General features: G+C 46.8%; 1 protein-coding gene across 1 annotated transcript; it reads right to left on the bottom strand.

The window, feature by feature from the left end:
* Nucleotides 1–559: 559 nt before the first annotated feature.
* Nucleotides 560–10,860, bottom strand: SACK1A (scaffolding CK1 anchoring protein A). Its single transcript, XM_009947414.2, has 4 exons — nucleotides 10,285–10,860; nucleotides 7,241–7,408; nucleotides 6,125–6,249; nucleotides 560–1,106 (listed from the first exon to the last, which is right to left on the bottom strand). The coding sequence occupies exons 1-4, from the start codon at nucleotides 10,858–10,860 to the stop codon at nucleotides 560–562; spliced, it is 1,416 nt and encodes a 471-aa protein (XP_009945716.2).
* Nucleotides 10,861–12,641: the final 1,781 nt, after the last annotated feature.

Here is a 12,641-nt window from a genome sequence, read left to right as displayed (position 1 = left end):
ACCCGGCATCCTTGCTGTGCGCCTCGAGCAGACAGCTCCGAGGCAGCGCGGTGGTAGAGCCAGCCCCAAAGGAGTCCTCCTAAATCAAGATTAAGGTGCGATGACAGCGTGAAGATAGACTGCTGCTGCCAGCACCACCTCCGTTGGCACGGAACTAGCAGCCTTCAGACTCCTTATGCAAGTGCTTAAAATGCATAGTAATAAATTGTGACTTCCCTGCTTTCAGGTGCCTGCCTGTATGAAAAACAGTCAACGGCCTGAATCTGCAGCCGCACAAACGTGCTACCAGGGGCAGGCGACAGGCAGCAGCAGTGTTGCGCTGTGAGCAGCGTTACTGAGATGTGTTCTTCCTGGGATCATGATGCACCCAAGGTTTACATGTTAGCAGGCTTGGCTTTTTAATTAGGGAAACGAAGCATCCATAAGCAGCAAAACAAAACAAGAGGCTTGAAATCATCCTCATTTTGTATTATACAGAATTTCTATATTCAACAGTACACAAGCGATTGCTAAACAGGTTCTCACTACTGTTTACTCGCAATTCAAAACAAGGTGGTTATTATGCAAACAGGTTGGCTTTGTGGAGGCATCTCCAGGGTGAGCTTAACCCTGTCCTGTTTGGTTCCTCTTGTCTAAGTCTTATAGGTCTGTAAATGTTCATGTTGTTATACAGAACCGCGGAGTTATCGGACACGTAGTGTGGCGGATAGTAGTTAGCCTGGATGGCCTTCTGTGGGGGGGAGGGTGTGAACGAGACATAGCCGTGGAAGGAATTCACTCTGTGGAGAGGTGACTGCGGGGTGAAGCTGCTGCTGAATACAAGAGTTCTTGGGGTTTGCTTGGTCTGGTGGGTGCTGCCAGCCGAGAGGCTGCTGAAGGGATCGGAAAGAGTGTTAGCGCTTCCCTCGTTGCTGTCGGGGAGGCTGCGCTGGGGGGCCCAGCTCTTGCTGAACAGGAAGGGCATGGTGCGCGGCGGAGACTTCGGTCCCCTCACTGGCTTGGACAGGGCGTAAAGGTGTCGGAACTCTTCATCAAACAGCTCCACAACTTGACCCGTGAACTTGGAGAGGAGGTTGCGGTGAACCTGGCCGCATAACCACGTGAAGCTGGCAGGAGAGACAAGGTAAGGGTCAGCGTTAATGTCAGCCATTAGGAACTGGAGATCCCCACAGGGATGGTGCAAGAGGCAAATGTGTTTTACTGCTGAAGCTTCGTGTCTAAACACAGGATGAAGATGGTGTCGCAGTTGAATTACAGGTCAGTTCACATCACTGCTCTTTGACTTGGATCAAGCTTTGTTGTTGCAGCTGCCTCTGAAACCTCCAAGAAACCTTACGAAGTTATACAACCTCCTGAAGGGAGCAGTGATCCAGATCTGCTGCAGGACTAAATGTCAGATACAATACCCAAGGTTTGGGGGTCTGTTCCACAGAAAGCAGTTTAGACCCCTCTTTTGGGTACCCCCTTCCATGCTCAATGCTTAAATTCAGGTCTTACCACGTCTTGTCTGCGCACACATAAACTGTACCTTCCCTGCAGAATGCCATGCCAGTGGGTAACTCTCACCCACTCAAAACTGACATGAGAAAGAGTAGCGAAAAATAACCACCCTTTGTATTCATTTTGTTGTACTTTTTCTATATTGGTCAAGAGAAAGACATAAAAAAACAACCTCCCTGTCACATCCCACTCCCACAAAACAAACCACCACACCTGACAACTGCTTATTTTCTTCGCTACAGCGAAAATGAAATTATAAATATTTCCTACAGCCTTTCCAAAAATAAAAATACTGCTTTGCTATAAAGTAAGGGAGAAATGCTGCAATAGTTTTCATTCTGGTCGACCAGAGACACACCTTAGGATACCCCATAGCTTTTAAGTGATTTTTTTCTTTTATGTGCTTCCCTAATCCACTAGGCAAACATAAATTCGCGCTTCTTTGCAAAACCACAAGCCAGCTGGATTGTGCTGCGCAGGCTGCCTTGTCTGAGCAGCAGCTGTATCAATAAAATTAGCATAGTTGAGAGAATGAAAGGTAATGACTCCCTGAGCTGACTGGGACTTGAGATGTGCAGCAGAGGATACAGAGCAGCGCTGGATTTGAACCCGAGGTTACTCTCTGCTGGCAAAACTCTACGCTGGTTATTCCTGCACGACTTTCTCAGCTGCGCTGGATTTGCACAAGGATTGCCGAGAGCCAGATTTAGTTGTAGGTGTGTGCGCTTTAAATCTTGTTCTTGTCATGTTTTGACAAAACTCCTGGGAAACTCGGTGGGACTGACGGCCTGAGCTGATGCTAGGGGAATAGAGAAAGACGAGGTACATCTGCCCGTTTGGAGCAGATTTGGGGTTTTATACTGTTGCTTCAGGAGCAAGGGGAGGAGTGAAAAAATCACTAGTTCAACGCCACCAGGCAACCCTACAATATATACCGCACAGTTTATGATGGGACATGAAAATATACAGTAAGACACTAGAACACAGGCACTTCCCATCCACTTTGTTCAATTCATTCTAAATACGGACAAAACTTTGGGAGCCAAGCAAGATAACTCCCTGCTGTGTGGGTAACACCTGCTGTGCTAGCACAACACTGCCTTTATTCACTGGGAAGGACTCTCTAAAACTTTGCGTGTCCTTCATCTAACTGTTATGGACATAATGAGCCAGGAATAAATACAGAAGCACATGCAATTAGTCTGGGTATCTACGCTGAAGGTTACAAACTCATGGAAGGGCTGAGGTGTGGAGAGGCAGGTTTATACTTCATGTGCTAGAGGTATATCTAGTTTATAAAAGAAAATACAGAGAGAAATAAAAATCAATCACACTTATAAATGACTTTTAAAACCCCAACAAAATTAGAGGAGAAAACTTGTTGAGCCCGATTTCAATAATTTACCCCCGCATGTAACTTCCTGGAATACCTGACAGACAGATGCTCGTTTGTGGCTCATCGATCTTACTGTAACCCTTGTAAGCAAAGGTGGATCCAATTAATAGCCCAAAGATTCTCCATGAACAGATGGCAAATGGGTCAGCTGTAAAGTAACAAGGTGAGACCTGCGTGATTTTAGACAAACGTTTGTGCACTTCACGTAGCGAGTCACAGCGATGTACGTTCTGTGCACTTTGCTGAGGAACAAAGCATAGTTTGACATAAAGACTTAACAGGTTTTCACTGGCTTCGTTCTAAGAGGAAATTCATTATTTAGGTTTTAGGCCCTGTTTCGCTCCTCAGTTTACAATTCCGAGTGCTCTTTTGGGAAAGGCTCGGGGAAGTCTGTTGTTGTCACTGTCTGCCCAGAAGGTTATTTTTCTACCAGGCCTTTTTGAGTAAAGCACATCAGAAAGAAGAGGAAGCCCAAAGAAGCACTGCCTAGCTTGGGGCCAAAGCCGTATCACAAATTCAGTCATTACTAGATACTTCTCAGGCGTCTTTCCAGGGCTTTGTTCCAAAACCTACGTCCTGTTCCAGATCTTCTCATTTATGATTGTCTGAACACCCCCCCCCCATCCAATCTTCACATGCACTGGACTTGTTTTTTTCTGAGTGTACCCTCTGCATTACTGCAACTGCCGTTCGTTAGGGCTGCTCTCACCCCGTGTTTGCAGCGCTGCAGTAGCAGCAGCAGTACACACATTTAACCTGAAACGGAAGGACTGGGTTTTTCAGCCGAGCTCGGGGCTAAATTAACGGAAACATTAGCGGTACCTGCTGGTGGGATAACCTCTGTGTGAGAAACCTGCCCCACCTGAACCGGTGCTCTTGGCAAAGCGCCCCAGTGTTAGGTGTTAGATACTGGCTCTAAAGAGGCCAGTGGCTTTCAGAGTGGCAGCCAGGAGGATACTCTGCTGCCCCTGAGGATCAAGGTCTGTGCTTTCTGCTGTTTTCATTTTGCCTTCTTTATGAGCACTGGGTTCATGCACTATCTAGCTTCGAATTAGCTTTTAAAACAAAAAACGAATAACATAGTTATCATAGGATGGAGCTGAGTAACACAGAGACAGCAAAAATAAATACTGCACCCTAACCCTACACCGCAGGCATCGGCAATAAAAACTGAGAGGAAAAATGTAACTTAAAAGACTTACTCATGCCTGCACTTGTGCAGACACGTGGGTGGAACAGCCTTCAGAAGCTTCTCAGCTCCGGTCTGCCCTGTGCGGCAGGACCACACTCACCCACACAGACTCAAGCAATGCCCTTTTAACATGGTTTCAAAATCCACTCCGGAGCAGGAGATGCCATGGACTCAGTGGTGGTTCCTTCCCCTCTAACTAGTTGCTAGATTCAGTCCTCTTCGGTGTCCATTAGGCAAATATAGTTTGTCCACAAAGACTTTGGGTAGAAACAGTGAGCCAGGGGCCCTTTTAGAGCAGTATGTCCCCAAGGGCTATTTTATTTCCTCAGCTTGTCGCCCCTCCCTTAACAAAGTCATGCAGAGCACAGCACTTAGGTGAAATTTGCTGTTGTATTAGTTTTAAGATCTTCCGTATAAGTTTTAAGATTTATTCCAATTTCATTTCCAACAAATGCATTGCAGAAGAGTTTGAGTCTGTTTTACTCAACATCACTCTTGTTTATACCTGCAGAGGTTGGTAGATAAGGATTGGGGGTAACAGAAAACTTTCCGATTAACAGAGTGAGAGCCAGCAAGCCCACAGAAATGCCATGTACTAATAGCCAGCTGTAACTCATGTGAATCTGCAAACTGGTGCTGAGCCTGCTGAAGTTAAACAGCGTACAGATTTGTTCCTCACTACCCTCTCTGCTTTCCTGCTGGATAAGGGATTATGTAGTTTGGCAAGGCTCTTGAGGGTAGAAGATACTGCAACAGCAGCAGAGAATGACACAAGTGACTCTGCACAGGGCTTTGAAGGTTTTACTTTTTTTATAAACTGAAAATTATTTTAATTGGAAAGAGAAGCCAAAAGGAAGCTTCTCAGCTAAATAAAATAGATCTTGTTTGGTCCCTCTTCTCCCACACATCCTTCACTTCTACTTTCTATATAAATCTGCTGTTGCATTTCTACATGTCTTTGGTGAGGGACTAAAAAAAATCTGAAAGAACCAGAAAATCACAGAGTAGCCAACAAAAAACCCCACTGAGTGTTCATTCATTTTTGTCTGATAGTTCATTTGGAAACTGAACAAGAACTAGATGCCTGCCTCTGTGGACAGCTGAGCTCCTGCAGCCTGTGCTAACCCCACGTATCCACCTTTACCTTCCTTACTGCAGTTATGCAATCTTCCTGGTGGCACGGTTTTATCCGACTAGAGGCATTTAAGCTTCCAAATCATAAACTTGGATTAAGAAAAACAATCTCAGCCTTTTAATTAAATAATTACCTCTTGTCTTTTTGTATCTGGATTTCTAGGCTACACTTGGTCATTTGTGAAGCTTATCTATGTAGCCATGAGGCTTAGGAACTTCCTTTGTTTGATGCAAGCTCAGAGTCTTCTGAAATTCCCAGGGTGGAGGATCTTGGATTTTAATTAAAAACCCAGTTGTTGAAATGCAACAGCCTCTGCTTGAAATAATTATAGCAGCACAAAAGTGGAGAGTTACCGACCTGGCTCACAAAAAAAAGGGGAAAAAAAGGGCACAACAGTCACATAGACACATGCTGCCTACCTGTTAATGAAACACAAGAAAAAAACACTAACTCTCTGAAGTATTTGTTTTACCTTTATCACTACACTTGTCATATGGAGAACAAATCCTCAGACACGCTGAGTGACATATGCTACACTAAGGGATCCCGAGGGAAATGGAAATGTATCATGTCTCATGATCACAGCATCTGAGGACCCAAACAATGAGGAAAGCATATTAAGCTATACACATTTCTAGTTCTGCTCTGGGGCTGCACTGGCAAAGTTGTTTATGTTAGTTTCCGAACATTTAAATTAAATGCCGCGCTCCATAAACAACCAACATCAGATTTAAAGCGAGTTAAATGTATTCTTGAAAAATGGCACATATTTGGAAACATGAGGGGGGTTGTTCAAAAAAAACCTTCTCACCTGTACAAAAATTTCCATGGCACTTTTTGTGAAGTAATATTAAACATCATAAAAAAGCACCTAGGCATGAACTGCAAGGGCTTATCTCACCTGTAAGATCCAGAGAGCACGTATCTCCAGTCAGAGATAAGAAATTTTTCTTGTATTTGTCCTGAAAATTTCCTGCCTGATTTGGCACAGTAAACCTCTCCAGTAACACTGCGGACTGAAATATTCTTTAAAGAAAAAGAAAAAAAGAACAGAGTGAATTACATTTTTTAAAATTAAAATCAGAAGGAAAGGGCCCTTTCCCCCCACTGCCTTTAGCTCTTCACTTCCCCCATGTCTGTTACGGTTTCTTCATGGACTCTCCAATGATGTATTTGAAGGTTGGCGACAGGAGAAACCTCGCCAAGCTCTCTCACCTGCCACAGCGTTACTTGTTTCAATGGGGACATAAACCTGCATGGAAATTCATGCAGATGGATCTGTGCTGGGCAACAACAACGGGCGCTACTCCAACCAAAATGAGTACGAGATGTGTCCACAGCTGAGACACTGGATTCAGCTGCTGAAGCACAGGTGTCTGGTGCACGTGAGAGGCCCTCGGGTCTCCTGCCCACCCTCCAGCTGCCGGCCCGGAAGGCTGTTGCCGCCGCGGTATCAGCCATCCCACAAAGATGCCACAGGTGCCCTACAGCATCTCAGGCAACAGCTGAAATGGTCCCTAGGAGGTGGTTTTTAAGGTCAGTTCCCTCTGGCAGAGACAAAGGCGGACTAAGCTAAGAGCCAGCTCAATTTGAGGCATTATCTTTAACATAGACCTTTAACAACACGTTTTATCAGAAACCACCTACTGCAATCAAGGTATTGCCACACAAAAGAGTTCTGTGCGCCCGCTACCCACGGCTGCCAGACCACAGCTGCTGCAGAGTTATCCAACAGAAGCAGTCGTAAAGCTTATTTTAGACAACTCTACTTGGGGACTTAAGGCTTCAGTTTCATCTAAGGACCTAATGGAAATGCCTTAACTTCCTGTAGCATCCATGGAAAAATGCAGGTATCTTCAGAGGGGAATTAGGTGTGCTAATGCTACCTCTGGAAACCTCTTGCTCCCTTTTAATTACAAGGCAGAGTGACCTTAGCATAACCACGCTTCTAGCTCAGAGTGTCTGAAGTTAGGCAGGCGGATCTGAGCCTAAGAGCTTCTTCACAGAGCCGCAGTACCTTGAAGAGCTCCTCAGCAATTTGCAACTTGTCGCACATCTCCGAGAAGAGATCTATATTGCCGTGATCGAGCAACAGGTAGACAAACACCATGCGCTTGTTAGCTGCCTCCAGGAGGTCACAAAGAATCTCAGTGTCTGTGAACACATCCATCACGATAGCTAGCACCTAGGGGAAAAAAGCCGAGGCATTAGCAGAGTCAATTTACATAACTTAAGGTTGTCTGTGAGGCCACCGAAATGTAGTTTGTTTGTTTTACAAAAAAAAAATTCTAACGAACACAACTCTTTGTGAATATTTCTTCTGGTTTTCTCCCTAAGTGCCTGAATCAGTAAATCAATGAGACACGCTGCTTCATCGTTTTATTGTGCACATAAAGCCAATATAACACACAACATACGCACTTCAGTTAAGCTCTTTTAATCATAAAACACAAGATGACCCACGAATTTGTAGGTGAGATTTCAGCACTAGGAAATACGTTGAAGTGCTAATCAGAGAATAATAAGGATGTCGCTAAAATAAGAGACTGTAGCCCTTGCCAAATGGCTGACTAGCTTTCACGTGCATTAAGCAAGAATCACTGGATGACGCTTTGTCTGTTATGACTTACACCTGGAACGGTCCTGGCTTTAAATCCTCACTCTGGTGGTGGTGGTGGGGCAATAGACTGCAGCAACTCCATCTGTTTGTTCGGTTTTTTAATACTGGTTTATAAACTGTTTCAATTCAACCATACATCCATGCTTCCCAATTCACAACTGGCAGGACAGTGTGTAAAAGCCTCAGGACTGGGCATAAAAGCCCCGGCAGCTACTTAAATGCACAGCTTCCAGCCAGTGTGGGTCGAGAGAACTGCAAATATGATCTAAAACCACTTCCATACTCTAGCCTTTACGCTCAGCGCTCGCACGGCCTCATGAAGGTGCTGGTCTTTGCTAACACCAGCTGTTGCCCACAGAAAGGGTCATCTCCCCTGTGCAGTTCAGCCCAGCTAATACCTGACTTACCTTCAGAACGTGCCTATTTCTCTGCTGATGGGAAAGGGAACCCTTGATAATTGCACTCACAGGATATCATCTTCAATCAAAACAAACTTCACAGTATCTCTGCAATCTGTCTCATGAATTGTGTCCAACTTGCACTGAATATTACTCCAAACACTGTGCCCACACCTGCCAGCAAGCTTATTACCTTCGCCCCCACGAGGAAATCCTACAAGACCAAGCACATCCTGCGCGGGCAGCAGGCAAGCCGAATTACCTGCAGAGCAGTGAGGATCCCACACTTTCTCCTGCTGCCAGAGCATGGTGCTTCCGAAAGGGCCTTGCCAGTGGTAGGTAAGTGGCACGATTATGTCCCATATCTCACATCTGCACTTACTGTCACCTCACCTTGTCTTTATGAGCAGCGGAATATGCATCCAGCCTCACTGTAGCTCCAGACCACTCTAGTACTGCTTTTTCAACAGTTGTTCCCAATTTGGTTTTCTGCTCCCTGCTCTCCTTTCTTGCTTCTTTTGCCCAAATTTCGTTCTATGATTCATGCCTATTCCACACAACGTGTTAAATTATAGTACCACTTGCCAATTGTTTGCAGTTTGATGTCATCCACAAACACAGTCTTTATTCTGTTGTTTAAGTTGTTAATAGATATATCAAATACCAGGCTATCCAGGATGGACCCTTATCAGATACTAGTTAATAAATGCTGCCATGGGAAAACTGTACTCAACCAGCAGTTGCCAAATTTATACTGTGAGTCAGTGTTGCTCCAGCACCCTCTTGCAATGTAAATTAGATGGTTAAGAAGGTCACGTGAACCATGGATTTATATCACATTTCCCGATTTTCCCCTACAACTTTTCTCCTCTTGGGACAGAAAATTGGCCTGGGTTGACAGTTTACCTGATGTTTATTTTACTATTCCAGAGACGTGTCTTCTGTTACTGTGTCTTTCTGATGCCGCCAACCTAAAATGACTGATCTATAATTCCCCTGACGTGCTGAGCACTTGTAGCCTTTGACAGGGCAGTTGCTGACGGGGATTCTTCTCCCCTGACATTACCCTCAGCGTTGTCCGTCCCAGCACTTGCCCTCGCAGGAGAATAATAAAGTGAAAGTAACTCAGTGGGCTCCACAGCCTGTGCTGGGCAGCAGGCACTACAGCCTGGGCTTGTTCTGGCTCTTCCCCTGTGAAACTGCTAGTGACATCTCGAGTTTATACAAGGGGAAAACTCCTGGACGATGGTAAAGGCAGCCCTGAAATGTCAAATATTTTTTTCCAGGAAAACAGGAGAGCTGCCAGAACACATGTGACAGAGGACTTGTGTCCTGCTCCAGCTGCTCAACTTCTGGTGTCCCAGCACAGGAGCAGCCTGGCTTGAAGCTGGCACCTCTTTGCGGCGCCCCGTCACCTTGTCTGCTGTCAGGGCCACCACCTGCGCCTTTCCCACATGCCAAGTTACGCTGCAGAGTCTCTGTACGGAGCCCATGTGGCATTTTTAGTGACGCTGACAACGCGTTAGGGATGAAAGGTCTTTTTGTCTGAGTAATTTCCTTCCTCTGGGGACAGCTGCTGGCACACCAGACACACCTGCCCTTCTCTGGACTCCCCTTCACCCACATCTCCCACGAATCCCCTCAAACAGTCGCTAATGGCTCAGAGCTCACTTTAGCCTAATTCTCATTACCGGTGCAATGGTCTGAAGGGAGCACACCATCCTGCTGGCGATGTATGAGAAGGGACAGAGCCCAGCTGCCCTTTCTACCGCACATTTGATCCACTGGGTTACGGGGGTTTAAAAGAAGAGGGAATGCTTTTTTTTTTTAAGTCACCAACGTAAAAAGGTGTTGGTGTGAGTACACACACACAGAGAAAAAGGCACTGCCTGTGTTCAACACGAGCTCTTTACAGCCACTTTCCAGAGCAAAGCTACACTGCAGTGCACAAGGCTGGCTCGGCTCAAACACCGCGTTTACCCGTTCTTTTTAAGAGCAGGAAGACAACCGAGTGCAGAGGGAACAGCAATTCTCTCCCCGTACCTGAGTGGTCTTGCTGATGTACCGGCGTATGATGTCTCTAATGTTGCTGTTCTTCTCTGTTTGGAAATACACGGTGGCAGTGGATTTTTCCTTTAAATAGGGCTTCTCTGCTGTAATCCATGTGTGCAGCAGAGCTGGCTCGCTGCTGTCGGAAATGGTGGGGAAGTAGGTCCCTGAAGGGAGCGACCTGGCATCGTTCTGCTTTGGCGCAGCGGCCCCGTCGGTGGCCAGGGACTCCTGCGCATAATAGGACTCCCTGGCGTTATCCTTGATGTACTGAGCCTCCACTGAGGAGAGGAAATCCACCTCGCCCTCTTTGCTCAAAGTTTCGAGGTAAGAATCTGTCCCACCGTCCAGGAAGGCGTCGGTGGCCAACCTTATGCTCTCATTGTGGCTGAAATCCGCTTTTGTCAACTTCGAGGACTGGTTCTTGATGTCCTCCAGCCTTTTCCTTATCTTTCCCATGTGTCTGGAGTGGCTCATGGCTCTCTGTCGCAGCAGTCGCTCTGCCGGGCAGGCACCATGCATATGCGCAGTGCAGGCAGTGCAATCGTCCTTCTTGTTTGGAGACTGCATTCTGCCGTGAAATCGCTGAGCGAATTAACTATGAATAAAAATAAAAGAGATCTTATTACCTCAGGCAAATTCACACTCCCCGATTTTGTTGGTACAATTGTCTTCAAAAAAAACCCCCGAAGCTTGCTTTCTCAGGTGGTGGTGTACTTCAGCAACGATCTGTTTCCAGATGGGCTGCAAGTGCAAAGCTGATTAGATTGCTTATCTGACAGGTACCCACCTCACCCCCAGGGCATACGGAGGACTGAGTCCAATTACCAGGGCCGTCCGATTCGGTTGTATTTCCCTTCCCGTGGCATCCTGTGAAATGTGAGCCAGGAGAGCACTGAAGCAAAAGCAGGTAGGCTCCCAAGCATCGTTGCTCAATCTTCAAAACAGCTTGAGGCTTCTCTGTCTTCCCATAGTGTTCTTTAGGGAGCAAAAACAACTCTGATGTTGAACTGGGACAGAGACATCAGCCATGTCCATAGCTTCAGAACAGCAGAAAGGGCCATCGACTCTTGTCTGCACCTACATGCTGCCAGGCAGGCTTAAAAATAGATTTGAACCTCGTCACTGTGCCCCGTTCGTAGTATGTTGCTATTACTATGGACGATTCACTCATTTATTTCTTTAAAGCTTTGTGACTATGCCACCCTATTAAAAGAAAAATACCCCTTCCCAAACATCCTGAATATTATGTGGAGGGAGGGTTGTGAGCTGGCCTCAAAGCATCAGAAATACAAACACTCATCACTTGATTGTGCACATTTAGGGCTGGTTGGTTGGTTTCTTTTTTTTTTTTTTTTTTTTTTTTTCCGGGCTGCAGCTTCTGGAGTCACGTTGTCCCCATGGCAGCTCGGCTGCTGTGTCATTAGCAGGACCGAGGCACAGGTTTGCAGCAGGGTGACAGGCACAGTGCCTCCGGGAGCCAGGCCGACTGGTATGACTGCACGGGGGCGAGGAGAGGCAGGGTGGGAAGGCACCCTGCCTGAGGTACGCCATAAATACCTGTGTGCATGCTTTCACGCAGAGGCACGTGTGACACAGTTTTCTCATGCAGGTTGGGTTTGACCTCGCCTTGCGTAGCTCTGTGTCCATGCACCGGCGTGACATGGCTCCGGAGGGGAGTGCAGGATCAAGAAGATGTGCCAGTCTGGGCTCTTGCATGGGGGTGCGGGCTGCTGAGGGCATGTCTGAGGAGTGGGGAAAGGGTCCTGCTGCTCTGACCAATGTCCTTGGGAGCACGGACATCTTCAGGGCTGCTCAGAGTGACACAGGCCCAGTTTTTCCGGGGTAGCTTCCCAGATTCTGGGTCTGTGTCTACGTCAGGTGCTTTATGAGGGGAAAAAAAAAAAAAAGGATTAAATGCAAGAAGGACACAAGCATCTATATATGAAAAGAGAAAAGGGTATGGAAAGGTTCAGATTTTAATACCAGAGCCACCGAGGGCAGGAAACACCCACTCGGGGGCTGAGGAGAGGCGGTGGCAGGGCCTGTCCCCAAGTTCCTGGTATGATTTTAAAAACTATCCCATCCCATCCCTCCCCCTCACCCCCCCCACATCCGCCCACACCTGTTAAGACGCGGCCAAAAGTCACTAATTATCTACTGACCTGTTCTGAGCAATTATGCTGAAAATGATGCTGCCTAATTAACCTGCCATGCAAGATCGCGCCCTGGCAGCGTCGATCCGGGCCTCCCCATACCCCGTAGGGCTGTCACCCCCTGGCCCGGCCCTGGCCAGCACTGGCACCCCTGGTCTCACACGGTTACCCAGTGTCCCACACGCCCACGTCAAC

The sequence above is a fragment of the Leptosomus discolor genome, chromosome 5 (assembly GCF_034619465.1).
Source record: "Leptosomus discolor isolate bLepDis1 chromosome 5, bLepDis1.hap2, whole genome shotgun sequence".
Taxonomy (NCBI): domain Eukaryota; kingdom Metazoa; phylum Chordata; class Aves; order Leptosomiformes; family Leptosomidae; genus Leptosomus; species Leptosomus discolor.
Note: the sequence above shows the minus strand (reverse complement) of the source record. Positions and strands in the feature narration are given on the sequence as shown.

Coding starts and splice junctions, on each gene's coding strand:
- SACK1A (XM_009947414.2), bottom strand. CDS start 10,860: ATGCAGTCTCCAAACAAGAAGGACGATTGCACTGCCTGCACTGCGCAT. Junction 7,409..10,284: donor ACATCAGCAAGACCACTCAG/GTACGGGGAGAG, acceptor TTTTTCCCCTAG/GTGCTAGCTATCGTGATGGA. Junction 1,107..6,124: donor GTGCTCTCTGGATCTTACAG/GTGAGATAAGCC, acceptor CTCTCCTGCCAG/CTTCACGTGGTTATGCGGCC.